We start from the raw sequence: 23,860 nt of genomic DNA on the forward strand, positions 1-23,860 counted from the left end.
ATTTAAATGAATTAGTTAATTAATTTAACTTCAGTTTTTCATATCCCACTACGATGATCAGTCTACCTGCAACACACACCCTTGTTGATGATTGTGTTTTTGTTTTTCCAATTAGTGTTATCAAGAAAAAATGCAGTGGTCATCAGTTTGTCCGTAGCAGTTACCTGTTATCTCCAGGCCTCCAGCACCATACGATAAATAAAATAATTATCACAATGTTTCACAGTAACTGAATGAAACAAATGTTTTCCATCAGATAGACACTGCATGTTTGATGTAAGCCTGATTCACTGGTCAGATGCTCAGATACAGAAACAGTGTCTGGAATAAATCACTGGATGTGTCTTTCAGTCCCAGGAGAAGAAACAGATACAGGTTTAGATGATGCTCATGAAATTACATTTATTGATAGAACATGTGATCAAAGTAATAAATATCATGCAAATAGTAGCAAATGAATGTCTCTTCCATGTCAAAGGAGATATGAACACTCTAATATCACCTGCTTCACTCATGAGCTGAGAGTCCATGTGAGAGCAAACTGCTGGAACACTTTAACACATGACTGTTTACTGTACATAATCACTCTAATATCACATATACAAATATTTCTTTCTGCCCACCTCTTCAGTCAGTTCTTTATGCTGTGTTGTGTAACAATCAGGAAACCACTGTGAGCTGTTTAGTTTTCTTTTGGTCAATCATGAGAACAATTGTCTGCCTAAATGATCCATCCTATTCATTCCCAAGGTCTCAGAAGTAAACTTGAGTTTTCAAACTTTTGGTTCCACTTTCCTCCGATGGAAAAAAAGGAGTCAGGTGATGAAAATCCAACCAATATTGTTTCATCCTTGGAACTCTGGTACCACCTACTGGCTCAGAGACGTCACTGCTCTGTTAAAGCCTCATAGAAAGGTGAAGTGTTTTATGTTGATCTGATCGACATGTATTAGATCTCAGGGGTCCTGCTTTATCTTTTCTCTGTCCTTTTCCCAGATGCTGAGACCTCTTACACACTTGGGGACCTGACAATCAGGTCAGCCCTCTACATTAATCCCAACTAACCATTGGCAAATTGCTCACACACAGGCCAAGTAATTCTAGGAGCAAATCAGTATACAAATGATGATGTATGTGTATAATATTGTCAAGAACGCACATAAAAGAACAGATATTAGCACTAAATACTCCCACATTGATATGATATTGATCATTTTGTATAGAGCATGTACAATATCAAGCATACATGTCTTTATTTTGTATGTTGTCCAGGATATTCCAGCAGCTTTCAAATTGCAAAAACATACATAAAATTTATGAAATCATAAAAACAGAATTATTTTTTCATTTACAGTCCAATCATAGTTGAATAAAAAAATGAAAGTTGTAAATAGATGTATTTTTTTGTTTAATACAAAGAAAAATAGGAATTCACTTGACTCAGACTGTAGGGAGCTCCTGGCTGGTGGCACCCAAAATATCTAGATAGATATTAGTGCAAGAATTGTCTTTGATATAAAATAATATAAAAACTATTAGTGAAAATATATAAATATAAAAAGTAGATTTCTCATATCTTAGTTTTGCAAATCTGACATTTGTATCTTGAATTTAAGGATACAGAGCTGTAGACTGCTGTCGTTTGGTACCTTTCTCTCCATGTCCCTCAGGTCCTATGTTATCTTTGATAGCAAGGATTCAGGTCTCAGCAGCAACATATAAATTCTTGTGACGCTAGATAAAATGGAGTTCCAGTCACAGTTGTTGCTGTCAATGGAAAAAGGCTCCAGCTCAGACAACAGCTGTGTTGGAGCTGAGGCAGCACAAACCCTGCAGGCAGTGAAACAAAGGAGCTGGGCAGCTGTGGGTGGAAGCTGGGACACGCCACATCAAGCTCAGCCACATTAATGGCATCTGTAACAATATACAAGTTGAATAGCATAGGAGGAGAAGAACTAACTTGTTATCACAAGACAAGAGACTTGGGCCTGTGGAGAACTTCGCTTTGACCATTCAGAGATGTAATGTATGTGTCTGTGAGTGTGAGGAAAACTTCTGCCTGGAAAATCTTCAGCTGAGCATCTCATGCCAAATCCACCTGGGGGAAAGATGGAGTATTAGATTTGTAATATTCTATATGAGTGTAAGGGCAGGCAAAAAAAATGATTAAATTCATTGTAGTGACAAAGGTAATGGTCTAAAGTTAACACAAACAGCCAAACCACAACATGAGGCAGGAGTTGAAAACAAATACATTTTGTAAGAAGGATCTATGTCCTGCACGTTCATCTACTGGCTGCCACTGGGCCTTTCAGAGCTTGTTGCAAATGGATGGAGACAGACATCTTCTGAAATGTTTCTGTGCCCTAGTTACATACCAAGCAGATGTTGTAACAATTTCAAACACAGAAAAAAAATAAAAAAGAACTTGTGGTAACCAGATAAATTCCCATTTTTCCGATAATCTGGTAAATGATCTATGTTTACTTCCCTCCTCACAGGGGATGAGGAAACCTCATATGAGACTGTACCACATCTGTGGTCTCTACATAATATCAACTTCTGTTTGACCTTTGAAGCTGTAACCTTTAAGCTGCAATTTAGAAGTATATGTTAATTCAAGCACAGATCAATTCTAAAATGATACTTATCACATATTTCTTTAATTCATTTTTTGCGGGGGGAAATGATAAGTTATTAAACTTTTTTGTTTAAATACTGTGAAATACAGTCACTGTACAGTCACAGTCAAACTAATTCATTCTGATTCCTCCTCCTCTCTGCGCTGCTCTCACTGTAACTAATAAACACTCATCACTAGTTAATTCTGTTTCCTCCTCCTCTCTGACCTGCTCTCACTGTAACTAATAAACACTTATCACTAGTTAATTCTGTTTCCTCCTCCTCTCTGACCTGCTCTCACTGTAACTAATAAACACTCATCACTAGTTAATTCTGTTTCCTCCTCCTCTCTGCGCTGCTCTCACTGTAACTAATAAACACTCATCACTAGTTATCAGGACCTGATCAGTACATGAAGTAACTCAGTGTTTGTTTGATTCCAGATAATGAGACTCATTTAAACATCATGAAAAATGACTTGTCAACATGTTGTGCTCAGTGCAACATGAGAGGAGACGCTCGCAGTCAGGACTCAGTGATAAAATGACACCATCGATTAACAACTAAACACATGATCGTAAATTTGTTACTAAATCATCCCAATAAAAAATGAACTATTAACTTGTTATTTTTAAGTGTGAACTGACTCAACACTGCAAACAGCAGCTACTGAAGGCAGAAGTAGTAGAACTGGATCATCACACCCCTGTGACCAATCCTGCTCAAGACTGAGGTCAGGACCACCTTTCTCATTAGCACACAGACACAGATATACATAAATAAATAAACGTGGAAATGAAATTAAGACATTTATTTATTTATTTCCACATTTATTTCTACATGTATTTATACTTAAGTCATTTCTGTTCCTCCATAAAATGTTCAGGAAAACTCAAGAGCACGTGTTTAACCCTTTAACCTCTGTTCTTTGTATGTATTCGTTTTCCTGTGTGTGTCACGGTGCACCCTCCAGTCCAGCAGATGGCGCCTTGCATCTGTACCACTGGCTGCTGACGCTCCGGTAAACCCGAAGAAGCTACGTGTCAGTGACGCTAGCAGCTGCAGCAACGAGCCGCTGCGGAGCTCAGCTGCTGTTTGAAGCCGCTTTTAAAAGATGGTTTTATTTCACTTTCAAGTCGTGTTCACATACGCGGAGCTTCGCGGAGTGTGCGAGCTGTCTGCGGGGATTCAAAACACGGACTGACCGCGGTGTTCCTCCTTAGGAGACGCTCGTGTGCGCTTTACGTGGCTTCACAATGTTAGCAGAGAAGCTAGCTGCTTGTAGTTCGTCTGACTAAAGGCGAGTTAATCCCGCAGACCTGATCCCTGTAACACATGATGGCGCTAAATAGCTAACGTCGATCAGATTTAGTTTAAAGTGACTGAAGTTGGTCAGTGGCATAATCGAGTCGCTGTTTGGTTGAGTTAGCCTTTAGCAGTGGACCTCTCCCGGTCTGTGTCCCTGATGATTCACCTGGCTGACTGATCGATGGGGTTTCTGAGGATCATGGTGCCGTCTAAGATCCAGCTGCTGGCTGTTATGGCGTTTGGAGTGGCGATGCTCTTTATCGAGAACCAGATCCAGAGTCTGGAAGAGTCACGAGCCAAACTCGGTAAGACCCAAACAAAGCTGGTTAACTTCGGAAGCATCAGCTTGGTGCTGCTGTGCTCATTCAAAGTGCAGTTTGAGACTTTGCAATGTTGGAGTGAAGTTAGTGTCTGGGTTTGAAGCACAGATCATCACAGAGGGGCCTGGACGTTCATCACAAATACTCAAGTTTGAGCAAACAAAATTCACTTACTATGGAGACATATGGATTGTTTAAATGGACGCAAATGACTGCATCACAATAAACCAGCAGCCACTGACTTATGAAGAGTACAAAAGCACTTTCCAATTTAAGATGGAGTAACTTCTTTTGTCCTCCTAATGCGTCCTCACCGTCAGTCTCTGCTGTCACAATATATCCTGAACGAGGCCAGTGTATGTATAATCAATGTAGCTTAACAAGTGACATTTTAAAGCCTAATCCATTTGCAATCACCAGGTCTGTTCCAGTTTGAAGAATTTTTATTTTTTAGAGTTTTCCAAAACTGAAAAAAAATGCTTCCAAAGATTGAGACTTGTCTAATAAAATATTTTGCATTTCTCTTGACTTTTCCCTCTGTAAACCTGCAGCGCTCACTTAAGTGTTTCTCCCAGAACATGTTCATACATCCAAACTTCTCACTGCTCTCCCAGTGCATCAGATTTAGAGTTTCAGACCAGAGTTGTGGGACAGAGCTGACTAAACTCATGTGATTCTCAAATTTGCAAATGTGTGAGTTTATCTCTGAAAAGCAGGTAATCCAAACTCATCTCTGAAAACCGATCACAGCAGGAGTGCAGGTGTATGTCTGCAAAGTTTTAAAATAAAGATTTGCTTTTTCAAAGCTCACGTTTCAATGTTTCAGAACTTTTTTTCCAAAGGAAGTGCATCAGTTTTCAGATCATTGTTTACAAGGTTTCCAACCAGTGGAAAATAAATGCACTGGGAGAGCAGTGACAAATTAAAAACTCTGACAATGTGTGTTGCAGTTTTGAAGAAGGAAAACTCAAATACAAAATATTTTTTTCTGAGACTTTAATTATGCAAGACTTCAAAACTTAGATTCAATCATGCAAAGCTAAAAAATAATAAAATGTTGGATTTCAAGCTTTCAAACACTGAGTTCACCCTTTCAAAGCCTATTTTTAAATTTCGGGAATATGGCATTATATGTATCCCATAAATATACTCTCAGTTGGAACAGAAACATATTCCCCACTGTATTCTTCTTTTGGAATCCTGGAAGTAGCATCTACTGTAAATCAGCCCTGTAATGATTATTAAATACTGTAGCCTTTCAATAGCTCACGGTGGGCTAGGAGGCAAATGTATTTCATTTACTTTTAGACAAATTTATGAGTGGTATGTTTGGCCTCTGTATTTAAATTCATCTCAAGGGTAGAGACTGCTGGCTGGAATGTCAACTAAGAGAAAGCCAATCCACTCAAAGTCTGTCATATGAGCAGATTTAATAGATTGAATGAAGAAAGCTGATAAAAACCTGAGCAAGTCTAGAAATGAGAGCATTGGAACTGAATCCTTCATTAACTAATATTCAAATATCAATCGATCATTGTAGACATCAGCAGACACATAGTCGAGCTGGATTTTAATCGTTGTATTTTGGTTCACAGTACAGTAGTACTCAGAACATTTTCCATTCTGCAGTCCAGTAAGGCTGACTGTTGAGTGGAATGATGTTTATCAATCCATACATACCTAATAGCACATAAGCAGGAGTCAAGAAGTGTAAAGTATGGAGAAGCATAAACAGTTCTCTATCTCTTCATGATGTCAGACACTGAAGCTGGGCAGCATGATGTCTGCGTTACATCGGCGTAAGAGACACTCATAAGACCGCTGCTGTAATTAGCTTTAATTAACACTGCCTTGGAGAGAAGAAGTGAGAGAAAACCCTTTGAGATTTTAATTATGTCTCCTGTCAAAATTATCATCAAAAGCTTAATTACATGTTTTGATGTTATTGTCTTTTGAAGGACTATGTTGTTTTCCTTAATTAAGGAGTGTTAACACTCCTCGCTGGCCCTAATTTTAAAACAACTTGTTCATTTATACAAAAGATGTACCTTTGTCTTTGGTCTCACACCTGCTGTGTGTGCGGCTGAATGAGAATAACAATAGGCTTCATCTGATTCACTCATTAAAAGCCAGACAGAAGAGAAAAGCCGCCAGTTCATAATAATTATATTGATTTAGTTCAGAGATATTTGGAAATAACAACAATCAGTTTTTGCTTCATTTAAATGTCATTTCAAAGGTATATATATATATATATATATGATCATTAATGGTAAATACAATAATTTGTGCCTCCTCAGAACTTGCCATTGCCAGACACGAGGTAGCTGAAGTGGAGCAGCGTCACAGCGAAAGTACCGGGAGGGAAATCTCACTACTGTCAGAAAAAGATGACATAGTCATCATCTACAACAGAGTGCCCAAGACTGCGAGCACATCCTTCACTAACATCGCCTACGACCTGTGTGGGAAAAATCACTTCCACGTCCTGCACATCAACACGACCAAAAACAACCCTGTGATGTCTGTACAAGACCAGGTAAGAACACTTAGGGATTGATGCATTTACAAGCAGTAGTGCAAAGTAGAACGAGCCAATAGAGACGTCAGGGTCCCATACAAAACATGTACAATGTCAGTAATTACAGCAGTTATAGTTAGTCTCAACAGTGGGCACTTTGATGATCTTTTATCATTTGTCTTTTATCCTTTATCATAACTGGAAATCTGAAATTAAAAATACCCTGTTTTCATGGTCAGGGTTTTAAAATGGTTATAACATGAAGCATTGTTCACATGAATACAGGAGTGTTAATACTTGGGAAAAATTACATGGGATTTTATACTTTAGCCTGAGCATTGCATATATTTTACATCTGTCACTGATATAAATAGAATAATTAAGGAAAATATAGGTCTGTATGATTGGAAATCACCGTTTTTCTCCCATGATTATTAAGGACACACAATCGCTGTCTCCATGCAGACAGTACCACTGCTGGTGAAGGACATGCTGCTGTTTGTTTCTGTTTGTTTTAAGAAGCTCATATTTAATTCACCTAATTATGTTGTGTCTTTACAACACATTTGAATCATGTTTTCATTTGGTTTACAAAAAAAACACAGCTCACTAGATCAACTATGTGAGACTTATTTTGCATCATCATTTTGCTCAGGTCCCTCCTGTGAAAGAGATAATGTATCTCAAGAGACTTAAAAAAATATATATATATATTTAATCTGTCGGCTAAAAACTCTGGGGTCCAGTTATAGAGTGAGGCCACTTTCATAATGTTTGAACCTTTGTTTTCCACCTTCTGTCCTGCTTTAAGGATCCTCACAGACTGTTGATGATACAATCCTCATTATTGCTGATTGTTAGTTAAGAATATTAGAGCAGCTGTTACAGGAGTGAATTGCAGCGCAGTTGTCTCACAAACCATGAATCCCTTGTTTCACAGGGCTGTTCACAGCATCTTTGTAGAAATGCACAGCCTCAGTCTTTTTAAAGCCTCTCTTAAAATTCAGCTAATGTTTTACTGTCTTAAAACTTTTCGTTTCATTGTTGAGAGAGAAAGACAAAATTGTGGTTCTTAAAACAAATGGTAAGGCGTCTACCGGCTGTGATATTTCAGGTTTTTTTTAAAACAAGCCACACTGTGTCACGTGGATCTATCAGGTTGTGACATCAGGTACAATGATAAGAACTTCTGAATCATTGGCTATAAGACAGGTTAATACACAGAATAAAACATATTCAGTGTATATCACTATACTGATGAACAATGAGGCCAAGCAAGAATGCCCCCCCCCATGTAATAGTTTGTGTTTAATATATTAAGCATCCTAACAGCAGGGGGAGAATGTAAGGCCCGTTGTGCCTTGAAAAAGGTTGTTAGATATGTTGGTCGTATCTCATTGTGAGATGGTCTTCATAAATTTCTGTCGGCCATCTTTGAAACCCTCTCGCAGTGTGATGTTCTGGAGTCATGACTAGATTCACCCGGTTTCTCTTAAAGGTCCAGTGTGTAAGATCTAGGTGAAAGGGATCTATTGGCAGAAATTTAATGTAGAATAATCCTCATGATGTTTTCACTAGTTCATTTCATCTAAATTGTATGAATTGTAGTTTTCTTTACCCCAGAAAAGGTCCTTTATATTTAAATACTTTATATTTACATGGAGGGGGTCCTCTCTATGGAGGCCACCATGTTTTTTACATTAGTCCAGACTGGACAAACTAAACACCTTTTGAGTTTTTATGACAACTGAAGCTACCACAGGATATTTCTCATGTTTGGAAGGAGAGGGTGAGGTGAGGGGTGTTCAGCTGCAACATGCAACTTCAACACTAGATATCACGAAATTCTACACACTGTACCTTTAAGTTGGTGATCTGTCGTGTCTATTCTTACTCTTTGTATGTTTCCATTTCTTCTGAGAACCTTTGTCTCCACAGTTCACAAAAATAAGCAACACTTTTAATATAGTTGCTTATTTTTACACATATTTGAATATTTCCTTTGGAAATGTTTATAACAGGCACAATTTAATTTGAGGATGCTTGCACAATGTAAACAAAGTTCTTGAATTCCTGAAACATTGATGTTTTGGTTAGAAGAAAAATGTTGTTATTCTTGGGCAAATATACAGAGTCTGTGCATGCTCTTTAAAGCTCCAGAGAATAAATGTGGCATCAGCACACATTACTGCCTGTTACACTGGCTGCGTTTATACTGCTGTCAGTGCAGCTTAGGACACATCATGGAAATGCCCTGAAGTTATACTCATGATATTTTTGGCTTCTGTCTGCCTTCTCACTCTACTTCTTTAGAGACGAAGGGGGGGAAAATGAGTCTGCTGATACATTACACTGAGACTCATTTTACTACAGGAACATTCTCACTTGTTTCCAGTAATAGCGTTTAGCTTGTCCAACATTGGGGAGTCTGTTTGACTTTGTCATAGTTTTTACCCTCTCAGACCACAGAGTTGGTGTTCAAGAAAACTTTAAAGAATGGAGGTAGAACACAGCAGGAGTTAAAAGGGCATCTCTTAGATTTTAACTGACTCTGTTCCCTTAAGCTGCAATGAAGTCTGGACATTTTCCTGAAAATTTCAAGAGGGTAAGTGCAGACATGCAGACTGCCTGAGTCAGTTGCTCCAGTAGTTTTCTGGAACTTTTCCCGCCAGCCCTCTAGCAAAATGCCTGCAAATGTCCAAGTGAGTCTGTGTGCAAATACAGCAGGAATATTCACACACCAAACTGGAAGGATACAAATTCCTCAGGATGAAAAAGATGCAGATGACAACTTGGAAAGACAATGAGATTTGAGAGCTTATGGACGTGTGGGACGAAGGTGCACACAGAACACATGATTTCTGCAGGGGAATGAATACATCATGTCCACCACCCCCCACCTGAACGTTCTGGACATTGACAAACTCCTGCTGTGTTCTTCATATTTGAAAGGCAAAGTGTGCTCATGTCTGAAAACAGCTTTCTATGAGATATAAACTGCTGTCGAAAAATCATATCCATAAAACCATGTTGTAGAAAGAATTATTGTGGGAAATGAACCTGGGTGTGGCACTCGACAGTCAACTCTCCCTCACTGCCAACATGACTGCAACAACCCGCTCGTGTGGATACATGCTGCACAGCATCAGGAGAATACATCCCCTTCACACTCAGAAGGCGGCACAGGTTCTGCTCCAGGCTCTTGTCATCCCACACCTAGACTACTGCTACTCCCTCCTGACTGGTCTTCGCGCTCGTGCTATCAGAATGCAGCTTGACTGTTCTTTAACTTACCTAAATTCACTCACACTACTCCTCCCCTCCACTCCCGTCACTGGTTACCATCCGTTTGAAAACTCTAGTACTTGTGTACCATGCTGTAAACAGATCGGGTCAAGTCTACATCCAGGACATGGTCAGACCTTACACCCCAGCCCGTCCAATCTACTCTGCACCAGCCAATCGGCTTTCTTCTCCCTCACTGCGAGCAAACCACCAAACAAAATCACAACTGTTTGCTGTCCAGGCTCCTAAATGGTGGAACGAGCTCCCCATTGACGCCAGGACAGCAGAAAGTCTACACATCTTCTGCTGCAGACTAAAGACACATCTCTTCTGACTACACCTTGGTGAAGAAGATGATGTCTAATAACCAATTCAAAAAAATAAATACAAAAATTGTTGCACTTATATGGCACTTACATGTAGCACTTTGTAGTTTGGCTTTTTTGAAGCAAATTGTACTCACTTGATTCTTGTTGTTCTGGGTTTGTTCCCTCTTGGTTGATGCACTTATTGTAAGTCGCTTTGGATAAAAGCTTCAGCTAAATGAAATGTAATGTAATGGATTCACACAGGGTGACATTTCTGTTAGGGCTTCTTCCCTTTTCAAATACCACATATAGTTTCAGTTTGACTTGCCCTGCTTCTATAATCCAGATATAGATTTACTGAGTTTAAAAAGATGTTTTGAGTTGCCTTCAATCATTTACCACTAGCAGCAGCAGCAGCAGCAGTAGTGTGTGTGTTTGTCTCCTTCCAGCCCGAGGATTTGACCGTCATACAGTCCACCTTACCTTTTTGACACCTGTTGGAACCATATGTAATCTGAGAGGAAGTCTGCAGGATTTAATGTACATTAATTCCTCATCTATATGTGTTTCAGGGTTTAAAAACTGTTGCAGTAAGTGAAAGTGAGTCCTCTGCATCATTTGTATACAATGGAAGAGAAAGCTTCTACATAGTGGCTGAAATTAGTAGAGTTTAATAAGAATTGTTTTATAAAAAGATGTATTCAAAGTCAAAAACTGAAGTCTCTCATTTCCAAACATTCGGATCAGTTTCTTTCTAGAAGCCTTTTGGCAGCAGCTACAGCTTTGAGTGTTCTTGGCTAAGTCTGTGCACACCTGGAGTTAGGCAGTTTATCCTCTCTGGCTGATCCTTTCAGGCTCTGTCACATTTGATGGGAAGCATCTGTAAACTGTTATCCTCAGGTCACTCAACAGAGGATATACAGGGTTTAAGTCCGGGCTTTGACTGGACCACTTAGGAGGGACAGTCAGAGACTTGTCCTGAAGTCGCACACAGTGTTGTCTTGTCTTGGTGCTTCAGTTCATAGTTGAACTGAAGAGGAGATCTGTCACCCAAGTCTCAGGTCTTGTGAGCCCTGGTTTTATTAAAGAAACTCTGGTTTTAGCTGCTTTCAGTCTTCTCTTAAGTCTGACCAGTCGCCAGCACAGTTTTTTACCAATTTGATGTAAATGCAATATATTATCTAAAAAAATCTGTGTCCACAAACCTGCCTTTTAACATGCTTGAAAATAAGAACAAAGACTTACAAGCATTAAAAAAAAGGGGCCAACTTCAACCAAAGCAGCCACTTGAGCTTGTATCCCTGTATTTTGTTGTTGCTTTCTACCTTCTCCTGCAGCTTCTGTCCATAAAACGTTTCTGTTATCTCTGGTTACAGGTGCGCTTTGTCAGGAATGTCACCTCGTGGAGAGAGATGAACCCCAGCCTCTACCACGGCCATGTAGCTTATCTGGACTTCTCAAAGTAAGGCCCTTCATTTCCTGTAATACCATTAATTTCCACATTAGTTACAAACAGTTAGCGGAGCAGATAAAGGGATGTCATGTATTGACTGCTTAACGTGCGCTTTAGTGTTGATTAATCACGTTGTTGTGCTTATCTCCTCCAGCAGTATCACTTAGTCATCACAGGTAATTACTCTAATGGTCTAAGTGTTTTTCAGTGAGAGGGATCCTGTGAAGTCCCTGTCTCAGTCCTCACTGATGCTGACACTCTTTCACTGATGGAGACGCTGATTCTTAAGTGGAATAAACTTGGTGTAGAAATGTGACTGCCTTGGATCTCGTGTCTTTTGGTCTCTCTATTTGTCAACCCTTTTCTTTTTGTGTAGATATGGCACGAAGAAGAAGCCCCTGTACATAAATGTGGTGCGAGACCCTATCGAGCGCCTGGTGTCCTATTACTACTTCCTGCGTTTTGGAGACGACTACAGACCTGGCCTTCGACGAAGAAAGCAAGGAGACAAAAAGGTTTTTATTTACAGTTACCCTGGCCTTTTCATTATGCCTGTGACAGCCAGATGTTTTCGGGTTGTCCATCCGTCCGTTCTTCTCATTCCTGTGAACGTGAAATCTCAAGAATGCCTTTAGGGAATTCCCTCAAATGTGGTATTCCCTTGGACTTAGGTATGAACTGATTAGATTTTGATGGTCAAAGGTCACAATGGCCTTACAAAGTATGTGTATGTTTTTCTTGAACGTGATATCTTATCAAAGATAAAGTGATTATGTTTTAATTCAAGTTTGTCGGCACATTCATTCATGAGCACATGTGTTTATGTGTTTGTCTTTTAGACTTTTGATGAGTGTGTGTCATCAGGGGGGTCTGACTGTGCTCCCGAGAAGCTCTGGCTCCAGATCCCCTTCTTCTGTGGCCACCATTCAGAGTGTTGGTGAGTGGGCTGCACTCTCCTCATTACAATATAGTTACAGTAAATATATATCAGAGTTGAACAAATCGCTGCCATGTGCATAGTGGTGAGTAGATAATAAGTGAACTATACCTTTAACCTATGAAGCAAACACATTCAGATTTTCTGTGAACACAATTACTGGAAAAACAATATATAGTAGAAATTGTATTCTTAGACAGTTATGTACAGTAAGTGTTGTTTAGTGTTTTTTTAGTCTTCAATATAAAAGCTTTGAGCGTGAACTTGTTAATTATTGGGACTGTGAACTTAGTTCAAACTTGAAAAATTTCAGCTATTAATGTGAAATAGTTATGTGAATGATTTTTAATCCCTATAAACTGAACTTTCAGCATCTTTTTTCAAGTGTGAACCTGCACGACACTGACCACAACAACATTGTGCGATTTGAGTTACCAGCACTTTGGTATTATTATCATGCATATGACAGTTCTACAGTACATTTAAAAACTAATGAGAGACATGAGGCAAACAGAGTCAATCACTGAGTTCTATCTGCACATACATCAGGGCAAACACAGTAGAAACACCAACTGGATTAATCTCGGGTGTACTTGCAGTGATTTATGTTCAACATGTTGTGTGCAGGAATGCAGGCAGTAGATGGGCCCTGGAACAGGCCAAGTACAACCTGGTGAATGAATATCTGCTGGTTGGAGTAACTGAGGAGCTGGAGGACTTCATCATGATCCTGGAAGCAGCACTGCCCCGCTTCTTCAAGGGCGCCACAGAGCTCTACAGGACAGGTATCAAACACCCTGCACCTTATCTCACCTCACATTCCCAGTCAGTATTAACCCTGTGTTGCCCTGACCAACAGACTCACTAAACTGTCTTACATTACCCCAGGGAAGAAGTCCCACCTGCGAAAGACCACCGAGAAGAAGCCTCCCACCAAAGAGACAAAAGCCAAGCTGCAGCAGTCCAACATCTGGAAAATCGAAAATGAGTTTTACGAGTTTGCGCTTGAGCAGTTTCAGTTTGTGCGTGCACACGCTGTCAGGGAAAAGGATGGAGAACTTAATGTCCTGGGCCAGAGCTTCTTCTATGAAAAGATCTACCCCAAAGTGAAATGAATATGGAGCCAGAATATAGTAACAAGGGCTGTGCGGACCAAAACATTATTACAAGTCGTATACACTGGGACACAAAGGGACACATGAATGCTGGATTTGTTGTTCCTGTACTGCAGCTTTTCCTGGTTTTCTAATTTTGACCCTGTTAAAGTACAGAAAGGCCTTTTCAGACTGTACTGTGGAATTTCTATGAGGAATGTGTTGAGTTTTTTTATTGCTGTGCAGCTGTTGAGGAAACCTAACATGGATAAACTGTCAGTCTGAGCTGTGAGAAAGAATCACTGCTCATAGCAGAACATGCTGCGTCTGAAGAGCCAAACACGAGGAGGATTATCAAGTAATGTGTTTTGGTTTTTAGTTGGATCATTGTGATTAAAACAACTCAAACCTCAGCTAGTCCAACAAGTTTTAAATCACATTTAAATGTGTTTTGTTTTTCATTGGAAGTTGAAACAAACATTTTGGTTTAGTACTTTCTTTGAACACTACAGCTTAGTTGCACCAGTACTTGTTTACAGATGACAGAAGATGTAACTGTTACAAAACATAACACACTGCATTAACACAGTGTTGTGTTTTGGGACCAAATGATAGCAACAGAACATAGATTGAACCATCCTTTGATGCGTGAATAGTATTTTTTTTATCCCACTGAGATCTTCTCAAGATATAGACACGTTTAACACATTGTATAAGTATTTTATCACAGATATAGTGACGTGCATCTTTGATATAACCGATTGCTGCTGTTTTTGAACCTGTGGAAAGAGCACATGGAGCAGGAGGAAGTTACTAATCAACAGTGACTAGATTGTTTGTACAGGGTTTAATGGATATTTGACTTGGTCACAGGGTTATATACTGCTGTGTGCCACAAGGGGAGAGGTTGAAGTGATAGTGCCTTTAATGCAATGTATAAGACGGTTTTATTGTTTAGTGTGATCCCACAATCATGATTCCTCTTATTTTGTGTATTTACTTAATTCTTCAATGCATTTCCTGTTTTTGCTCTGTTTTTGCTCATTAACAGCTTAAATACAAAACTTTCATATCTCTGGTCTTTCTATTTTTTGCTTTCGATTGTGTCTATTGTGTGTGCTTGTGTCATGCGATTCCTGTTGGCACTGATGAGCAGAAAGAGGCTTTAGTTATCACTGCACTCTTAATGGCACTACTCAATCTTGAACAAGCATATTTTTTAACAACGATTTTCTGTTTGCTATTGTACTTCTTTAACCCTGGGGGGTGTGCACAGAGAGATTTTAAGAATAGTTTGTTTCCATTTGCACTAAGACACAGACTGGCTGAAGTTGTAGCAGCATCATCCACTCTGACTTTGTCAGTTTTTCATTGCACATTACTTGGATGTCGATATTTATGTTTGTTTGTCATGTCCAACATCATGAAGTTAAGGCTGAACCTCCACAGATAGTAGTTGTTACATAGTAGTACATTAACATTAAATATATCACCCTATGCTCCTTTTTCAATACTTCAGAGAAATAGCAAGTTCAAAATTCTTTGAAACTGACCATGTATGTAATTAGGCCTTCATGAATCTATAGATTATTGCTGGTTTCATCGTAATTGTTATACTGAATAATTGATGCTACACTAGCAAAGCTTTGAGGTAACTGCTAAAGCCAGCATGCAAACATGTTCTAGTCACTAGTAACATGCTAGTGTTCACCAGATAAAATATTAAATAGGTTAACAAACATACATGGCACTTTAGCATCCTAACCTGATGATGGCACTGGAGATAAAGAAATAAAATTATTACAGTGCGTTGAATATTTAATGCCACTCAAACTGTGAAGGTGTTGGTGGTGGGTCAGGATGTCATTAAAATCATGATGGAGGATACAAAATTTAATAGTAATCCATTTTTTCTCCTCAATCAATTCAATGAAAGCAGTAAAAACAGCCAATTGTCTAAATCTCATGATGGCATCCTAAGATTGATTTGTCCGACCAACAGTCTAAAACCTAAAGATTTAAAATGAAAAGCTAAGAATCATTACATTTAAATATTTGTCTTTATTGACGACTAGTTGATTGATTAAATAGATTTATTTGGTTCTGAGTCAGTCGGTTCTGTCTTTTAGCCTTTCTTTGCATCACAAACAGAAAAGAAGGGTCTGAAATACTCGTATGTTGTGCCTGATTTTTTTTTTGGTCTCTTACAGTGATTTGCATGAGCCCAGTAACTCTTGACTCCATTTCTCGTCTTTTGGCTCCATAATTACAGAATAATTGCCTCGCTATATCTTACTCAACAGGGAGTACTTAACCACTGAAACCGTGAAATAACAGACTGGGATGGGATGATCTGCTGAAGTCAGCAGTATTACCAACTCTTGCCTCCTCTCTGATGGGAGAGTAGACAGGAGGGAGGGCGAGTGTCTGCAGGGAGAGAGAGCGGCACCACGCTCCACCAGTCCACAGCCTGTTCTTGTGTCTACACAGAGACAAGCACAAAGGCCCCAACCCATATTTGACGCTTTGTGGCCATGGACACAAGGAGAGGCTGCTCGTCTCAGAAAATAGAACTCAATTAACAGTTTTGCTGCAGGCATATTGGAACATTGTTTCATTAACGAGATGAATACAGTGTGATAATTACTTCATCTCAATTAGAAAAAAAGGCCGCGGTCTATATTGATTGTGGCTGATGAGCTTGAAGGTTAATTAGGAACACAATATTTCAAAAGTCTATCCTGCTTTGTTGTTGTTAGACAGCTGCATGTGGGAGCTGCTGTTTTTTAATGACTTCGAGCACTTGTGCACGTTTAGGACTCTGCAGGTCTGCCTGTCACAATAAGACTTCTTGATTTTAGGAGTTGAACAAAAGGTTTGGCTTTTGTCTCAGCAAAAAAGAGAAAGACCAAAAAAAAAAACCTACTTCTCGCATAACCTTGGCTCCAGCCTGTGTTTGAAGTGCTGGCTTTGTTCCCATTACGTGTCATTGTGCTCTCTGCCACTAGAGGGCGCCGTGGTCCTGCTGAAAGAACAGGAAGAACAGCATGTGGGCTTGGACTGACTGCAACGGTTCACCAGAGCCCATTAATGCACCTGTGCAAAGCCAAATGGAACAAACTAATAGTGCATTACCATTAACAATACAAATTACACCATTAGGCACACTTGGCTCGCAGGCCTTGTGATAGCTATAAATAGATTCACTTGGTCTTGGGCAATTTGTGCTGTACTTGCATAATGACAGCACTCAAATTAATTCTGGGTGTGCGTATGGAGTACCCATGTGGCTGCGTGTTGTGAAAGGGGACATTTTGGGCTTTTTTTCATGTGATGCACCTCTTCCTGCAGCAGCACCTTTGCAAGAGGAATTGATCCGCAGGGGCAGCAGCTCTAACATAAGTAAAATGTCTCCATTACAACCCATCGAGAGCATTTACTCCTGTTATTGCTGAGGCTGTGCACAGAGTAATGACCTCTTTTTGTCAATGAAAGTTGACCGGGCTTCCAGAAATGGCTCTCTGGATTGGTTTTGGACCCTTTTCTCAGCAGACCATGGGAGACCCAGCACAGTTTTTTGCAGCCAGCTGACCTCAAAGTGGTCTAACTACTGCTCTATAAAACAAACAGAGCAGAGCAGAGGCAGCTTGACTGCCCCTCACTGGGACTGTGGACAGGACCTTAAAGCGCTTGGCCAAAGGGGACTATTATGTGTACTACATTTCGCTGTGTTTTATGTAAATGTGCCACACAGAAATGGAAGGTAAAATGAAGCCAGCATGTCAGAGGCACTGGGCCAAGAAAACCTCAAGTGTTCCTGATATTCCTATTTTACCGGAGCCTGGTGCAGATGATAGATTGCAGTTGATGGGGGGGAGCCATCACCTTCATAAAGCACTGCCAGATTCATCCATTAATGGTTTCTTGCCTTTTAGCCTGTTACACACTGACATTTAATGTGAAGAGGATAGTGACACAGGACTAAGTGTCTGCAGCCATGTTCGTAGCTCTCTGAGGCCGTAGGTCCAGTTTAACCCCAGAGCTGGCCTTTCATTTATTAGCTTTACACTCACACTGGAGTCGCTCAACGAAGCATCTGTTTCTCTACAAGATAAATAGTGTTTGAAAACCCCAGACAGTCATTTAACAGCACTCATTGTTGCTATGAAAGCCTTTTCAGAATCATCAAAAAGTCTGGTAACCATCTGGATGAAAAAAATATTCTTACCACTGCACAATAAGAAACAAGAAAACAAGCCAAACAAAGACAGTAGCCAGTGGGTAATGTGAATGGGAAAAAGAGTTGGAACTTGGGAAACTGATGAAATATCTTTTTTATTGTGCAGCAAACTGGCTTTTTTTTAATCCACATAGTCTTTGAGGAGCCTAGAAATATCTTAACTACAGCTGTAAATTTTCAACAGTATGCATTTATCTTTTAGAGAAAAGGAAGCTGTGGCTGTAACTCAAATGTACTGCTAATTAGACCCCAACTGATTTCTCACTTTGCCGATAAAAACCCATGACTTTCACAGATGTATTTTTGTGTTTATTTTCTCAATTTAAGTTCTATTCATTAGGTTGCCTTCATCTTTATATTTAGGTGGTTGCCATTGTTATGAAGCCTCAATTACTTTTCTTTGTCATTACAGTTTGATAACGGCATCCTATTTTTCATATATTAGTAAAGATAAATATCAGTCTCAAAATGTTTTTTTCTTCCTAATATTGGTATCTGCATCAGCCCCCAGGGGTCCATACGGATCCACTTGAGACCATTATTTAAGCTTATTAGCATTGTAACATGTTAATTAGCCCTGAACACAAAATACAAATGAGGCTGACGAAGTGTCGTTATTTTTGAAGCGAGTATCTGATCATAAATGTGTTGAATAAATACAAATATTGACCTGATGTTGGTTGCACATGAGAAGTACTTAAAGTCCTGAGGGGGACATGAATGTGGTGCGTACCATTCAATGATGGCAATCCACCCAATAGTTATTGAATACATTACACTCAAAGACACAAATGGGACCTCAAGGTGGCAGTAGAGGAAAAGTCAGATGATTGTCCACTTAAGTAGGGTTCATCCGCTGCAGACCATGAATGTTTGTTCAACATTCTCTGTAAATCATCTGCATTGATGTGGAGATGTTGTCTGTGGAAAAGACAAAAAGGTGAGCAGGTGACATCAGTTGAAAAGCCAGGCGAATCAATAAAGTCAGAAGGGTTCATCCTCTGGAGACCATGCATGTCTATACTTTATTCTATGCCTAATAAATAAAATAATGATAGCAGGGGAAGGTAAAGAATGATTCATCAAAGTCTGGCAAAATAATTAGTAATTGATCCCTAAATTACTGACATGACAGTTTTAATCCCACCATCATCATGAGAGACAATCCTTACCTCCACTCACGTACATGTTGCTGGTCAAGCTATCAAAGTAAAACAACAGTGCTACAACTCTATTAAAACATTCTCATCAATTAAAAAGAGTATGGAAGGGGGGATGAAAGAAAAAAGATTTAATCAGCATCACATCCATCATTTACATGTAGGAGTACAAGATGTATCACAAAATGGACAATATGAGCCAGTGAGCACAACAGGGAGGTTGACCCCATACAGGAAACTCTCTGATACTCTTAATTAGATTGCTGCATTGTAGTTTGACCTTGGTGGAAGACACTCAACACTACTCTGTCTCTCCCTCCCTCGCTCTCCGTCTTTCTCTTGCTCTTGGTTGTGCTGGCAGGCTGAGAGCATATAGTGGAGCATGGGCATTTTCTCCTGGAGGGTAGGAGAGAAATGCAATCAGCAATTCAATCGTGGCCATTGTGTAGCAGTGCTGATGAGCTTTGCAGAGTAGATAATGGATTAAATTATTTATCCCCCCTCCCTCCTCCTCAATGCTCATTGTTGCCTCCTCTTTGTGCTGCTACAGCGGTACACAGACGTAGGTTGAAGGCCTAGATCACTCGCTGCCTTTCATAGATCTAATTTTTCTAATTAGCGCTTGAATGCAGAATGGTCTCTCCCCCTTTACCCCCTGCCTCCGCCACGGCGTTCATTGTCAGATGCATTCCATGAGGTGAGCATGTGAACCTATCAGCGTCCAATTCAGCGACAGAGAATACCGCTGTACCACCACGTCACATCACTCCTCCCCGTACTTCTCTCATTGAAACGCTAAACGATCTTAATAATAACCTAATCAAGGACAGTTCCTCCAAATGGATGTTATTAGACTGCAGCAGCTGTGCAGAGGACAGGCTGATCTGGAGTCTGTAACAGTGTGACCGACATGTCACTCCCCTCTAAGTGTTTTCAATTACGCGCTGACTGTTCGGAGGAAATAAGAAAACTGCTGGATCCAGTTCATCTGCAAATTGAAACATGGACAATCCATATATGATACTGATTATGTAGGCCACGGACCGGGGTCAATTTACGCTGACTGAGATCTGAATGTGATGCACTGCACTCGTGCTGCGGCAGCGCCTGTCAGCGTCTTTACTATGAGTTCACTGATGGTTCCTGAAGATAAGATAAACTTTAGCAATCTCATAAAAGAGAATTTAAGCATCATAGCAGCAAAAAGTCAGCACGAAACAGGCATATAGACTATACGGTATAGTGAAGGTGAGACACAGAAATACTTCATATCATGAGCATGACATAGCAACAAATATAGAAGTAGGCTAATACATATATGCTGTGATTACAGACGTGTGTTGCTGAATGAAAATTTTAATAAAGAATAAATGTCTTTCCCAAAACAGCAATTTCATTTTTAGAATTTTAATATTCAAACAGGTAAATAGAGCATTTGTGGGGGATTATTTTCAGCTGTGGATTTGAGTGAGCTCAAGAACATTTACGGCAGCAGGATGGAATGTACTGCATGTGGGGTTGACTCTAAATAAACTGCAGTGGCCACATTCATGGCAATGAAAGAAAAACATCATTCAGTGCAACAGTGTGGCTCAGGATGTGTTTTTAGTTTTTGGACGACAGTGAAGGCCGAAGGCACAGAGACATACGATACATCGGGCTTTGATATACACGCACACAGTTCTTTAGTACCAGGATTAATGTGCTGTTGGTTTTGTGTTTGTGATGAGATGTGTTGACAGTAGAATATTGCAAACACTATTTTTAAAACATGTTTACTCACAGTCTGAGACCATTTTCCCAATGGTCACTCTATCTTAGAAAAGTTACTAAATAGTTATGAAAACCTGTCTTGAGAATATGGTATGTATGCATGTATTATCATTAAGTTTAGTGGTATTAGTAGTAGTAGGAGCAGTACAAGTAGTGGTACCGTTCCCTATAATATATTCTGCGTCTATGCAAGTGTACCGTCAAACAAGCAAATTCACCGTTGCTCCCAGGCCTGTGTGGCAGCACTCGTTCTTCTTCCCTAATACAGCTAATAGTGTGTGCTGGCAGATGATGGAACTGTTGTGGTCACATCCTTAAAAAAAAAAAGTGCCACCAGTGTCTGTGATGCAGACTCCATGTCTACAAACACTCCCTATTATCCTCGCTGCGGCTGGTGGAGGCTTGCATGTACTGTAAGTTCCACAGCAATGTGGCCTGCTTGTGTTACATACTTTTGTGGGCCGCCTCCCTGACAACTGGCAACAAAGGAGCCATTGAGCGGAGGCAGCGACGCCGGGCTTTGATGGGTAATCTGCATGCGTTTGTAGAGGGAAACTGGAGCTGGGTTAAAGGAAACAGGTGCAACTAATTACAATATCTCCAGTCCGTCTTTCCTCTGGATTTCCTCGTGCTTTATCTACTCCTTTCATTTTCTTTATCATCCTTGTTTTCCCTATTGCGAAACCTTTCGCCGGGCTAAAATTCCCTAATGAGACTCTACTTTGCACACACGCTGCAATAACACAGAGCACGCAGGTTCATTCACTTCCTCCTCACAGGTCAGACTTCAAAGTGGCGAGGTGAGATCTACGAGGGGAATAACAGGAAGACTTTTTAATTTAATGCTTTACGCCGCACGTGTTATGGCTTTGCTCTTTGCACGTCATCAATAAGCTTTGCACCTTTGATAAACTGTGGCAGGCTGACATTGTCCTCGATACAATATGGTCTGTCTGTGTAAAGTGCATGTATTCTGTGTGTGTGCTTTCAGGAACAGTCGACAGAGCAAAATAATGGAAATTGGAGAGGTTTCTAAGGCACATGGAGCCAAGACTTGCCTCCACAGTAGATGTGATTTCTAGTATTTCAAGCATCAGGTTCTATTCCTGAGCACAAGGCTCTATTACACAAGAGCTCATTCTGTGTCGACACACTACGTATAAATTTAAAACTGTTTTTTTTTTCCTCAGAGCTTGATTTGAGGGGATTGGCCAAATCCAATCCAGATAAATCATAAAAATAAGCTGCTCGATACATAATACATTATGTGTTTGGCATCGTCTGTGGTATTTTCAAATCATAAGCAGATTTTTAGTTATAGGCTGATCTTAAGTTTTGGCATGTGAAGTAGAAGGGATTTCCATGTTGATAGCTCAGCCTGAAACCGATGGCATCAAGTGACCATTCGCTAGATAGCTTAGGATCCAGAGCTATAAGTAAGACAGGTTTTGGGTTTCTCCACATGTCAAGTTGGTGAGCATGGTAATGTAGGAGGATGAATACAAGCATTTCAAGAGTCTTTTAATTTTGCTTTTACAAAATCACTGCAGCAAATGTGTGAAGAACAGTTTAAACTGCGTGTATCTGCTCTAATATTGAAGTTAACATATCTGACTATAGGCCTGGGATATTCTTATGGGTACCTGATGGCTAACCTCCCAAAAAAAAGTTGTGGAACATGTACAAATATACATTTCCAAAATTCCCCAGTATGGCCACAGGTAAAAATGTATTTAACATGGACGTATGAATCGAAAATTGAAAGGATGTGCTGTATTTTTAACTTTTGAATACGTTTCTTCTTCTTCTTCCTCTTCTTCTTGTTCTTCTTCTCTCAGTTTATTGGTGAATCACAAACAACAAGGTGCATAACAGGAATTTAAAACAGCTTAAATTAATTCTAGTTGCTCGCTAGGATTTAATTTATTGTGAGTACCCATTACACCACCTTTGACCACTTCCGCTCAAATAACTGTGACTGCCAACACAGAACTAATTAGTACAGCAAAATGGATCGCATAAATATCCAGTGGTGAAAACGTTTTCAGTGCCTGAGGGTATTAGCTTTTGAGAGCCGCAAGCTGCACATGTTGTCGCTGAAGAAACACAGCTGCAGGAGAGTATAGGTGCTGAAACAATTCTTTTCCAAGGAGAACAAAGAGGCCATAACCTATTTGATGTGATCAAGTAACTGTGTGTGTCTGGCATGTGTGTTTATTCATGGTTGACAGGTCATGTCGCGGTTCGTATGTTAACCGGTTGGGAAACGGGTCGGGCCTGATACGGAGCTTTACGGGTGCGGGTTGGCAAAAATGTTACCGTGCAGGACCTTTAGCCTGGAACACAATTTACAATATCTCCTCCAATACAAGCCTGCCATCTGATTACATACACTTAACACGTCAGTTAGCTCCAGCTCAAATTCTTTTTTCCTCACCAGTTTAACAACAGAGCGTGATTGTCATAAGCATCATAACCTCTGTGGTTTTAATTAGAGCATCCCATCAATACATAGGACTCATATACATTAATGCAGACAGTCAGACTGTGTTAATGCATCTGAAAAATGCCTCCGTGAAGTTTTTTGTTTCACGCTGCAGTCTCTTTGACATAAAAGCTGGATCAGGCTGTTAATTGATGCCTTTAGATCTCCGCCTTTTGTTCTACCTTATCTCATATGTCTAGTCCTTGAGCTCTCCTTTATATCAGTGCACCATCAAAATACGGAGTCATTAATTTGCAGTTGTGTGTCATGTGGTTTCATTTGCTGCTGCGAATACAGTCAAAGACTATCAGTAAAACTAAGTGCTGAACTTATGCAGTTTCTCTGTGGTGTTTG

General features: G+C 40.0%; 1 protein-coding gene across 2 annotated transcripts; it reads left to right on the forward strand.

Moving 5' to 3' along the window:
• Positions 1–3,631: 3,631 nt before the first annotated feature.
• On the forward strand, positions 3,632–14,922 carry hs2st1b (heparan sulfate 2-O-sulfotransferase 1b). Of its 2 annotated transcripts, XM_020081422.2 has the most exons (7): positions 3,632–4,235; positions 6,551–6,789; positions 11,741–11,826; positions 12,194–12,332; positions 12,657–12,754; positions 13,382–13,539; positions 13,643–14,922. In XM_020081422.2, exons 1-7 carry the CDS (start codon positions 4,112–4,114, stop codon positions 13,867–13,869), a joined length of 1,071 nt encoding a protein of 356 aa, XP_019936981.2. In that variant the 5' UTR covers positions 3,632–4,111; the 3' UTR covers positions 13,870–14,922. The 2 variants fall into 2 exon arrangements, with proteins under 2 accessions (XP_019936981.2, XP_069378629.1); XM_069522528.1 differs by lacking the exons at positions 13,382–13,539; positions 13,643–14,922 and having other exon boundaries at positions 12,657–12,758.
• The last annotated feature ends 8,938 nt before the right edge of the window (positions 14,923–23,860 follow it).

This window comes from Paralichthys olivaceus, chromosome 3 (assembly GCF_024713975.1).
Source record: "Paralichthys olivaceus isolate ysfri-2021 chromosome 3, ASM2471397v2, whole genome shotgun sequence".
Taxonomy (NCBI): Eukaryota; Metazoa; Chordata; class Actinopteri; order Pleuronectiformes; family Paralichthyidae; genus Paralichthys; species Paralichthys olivaceus.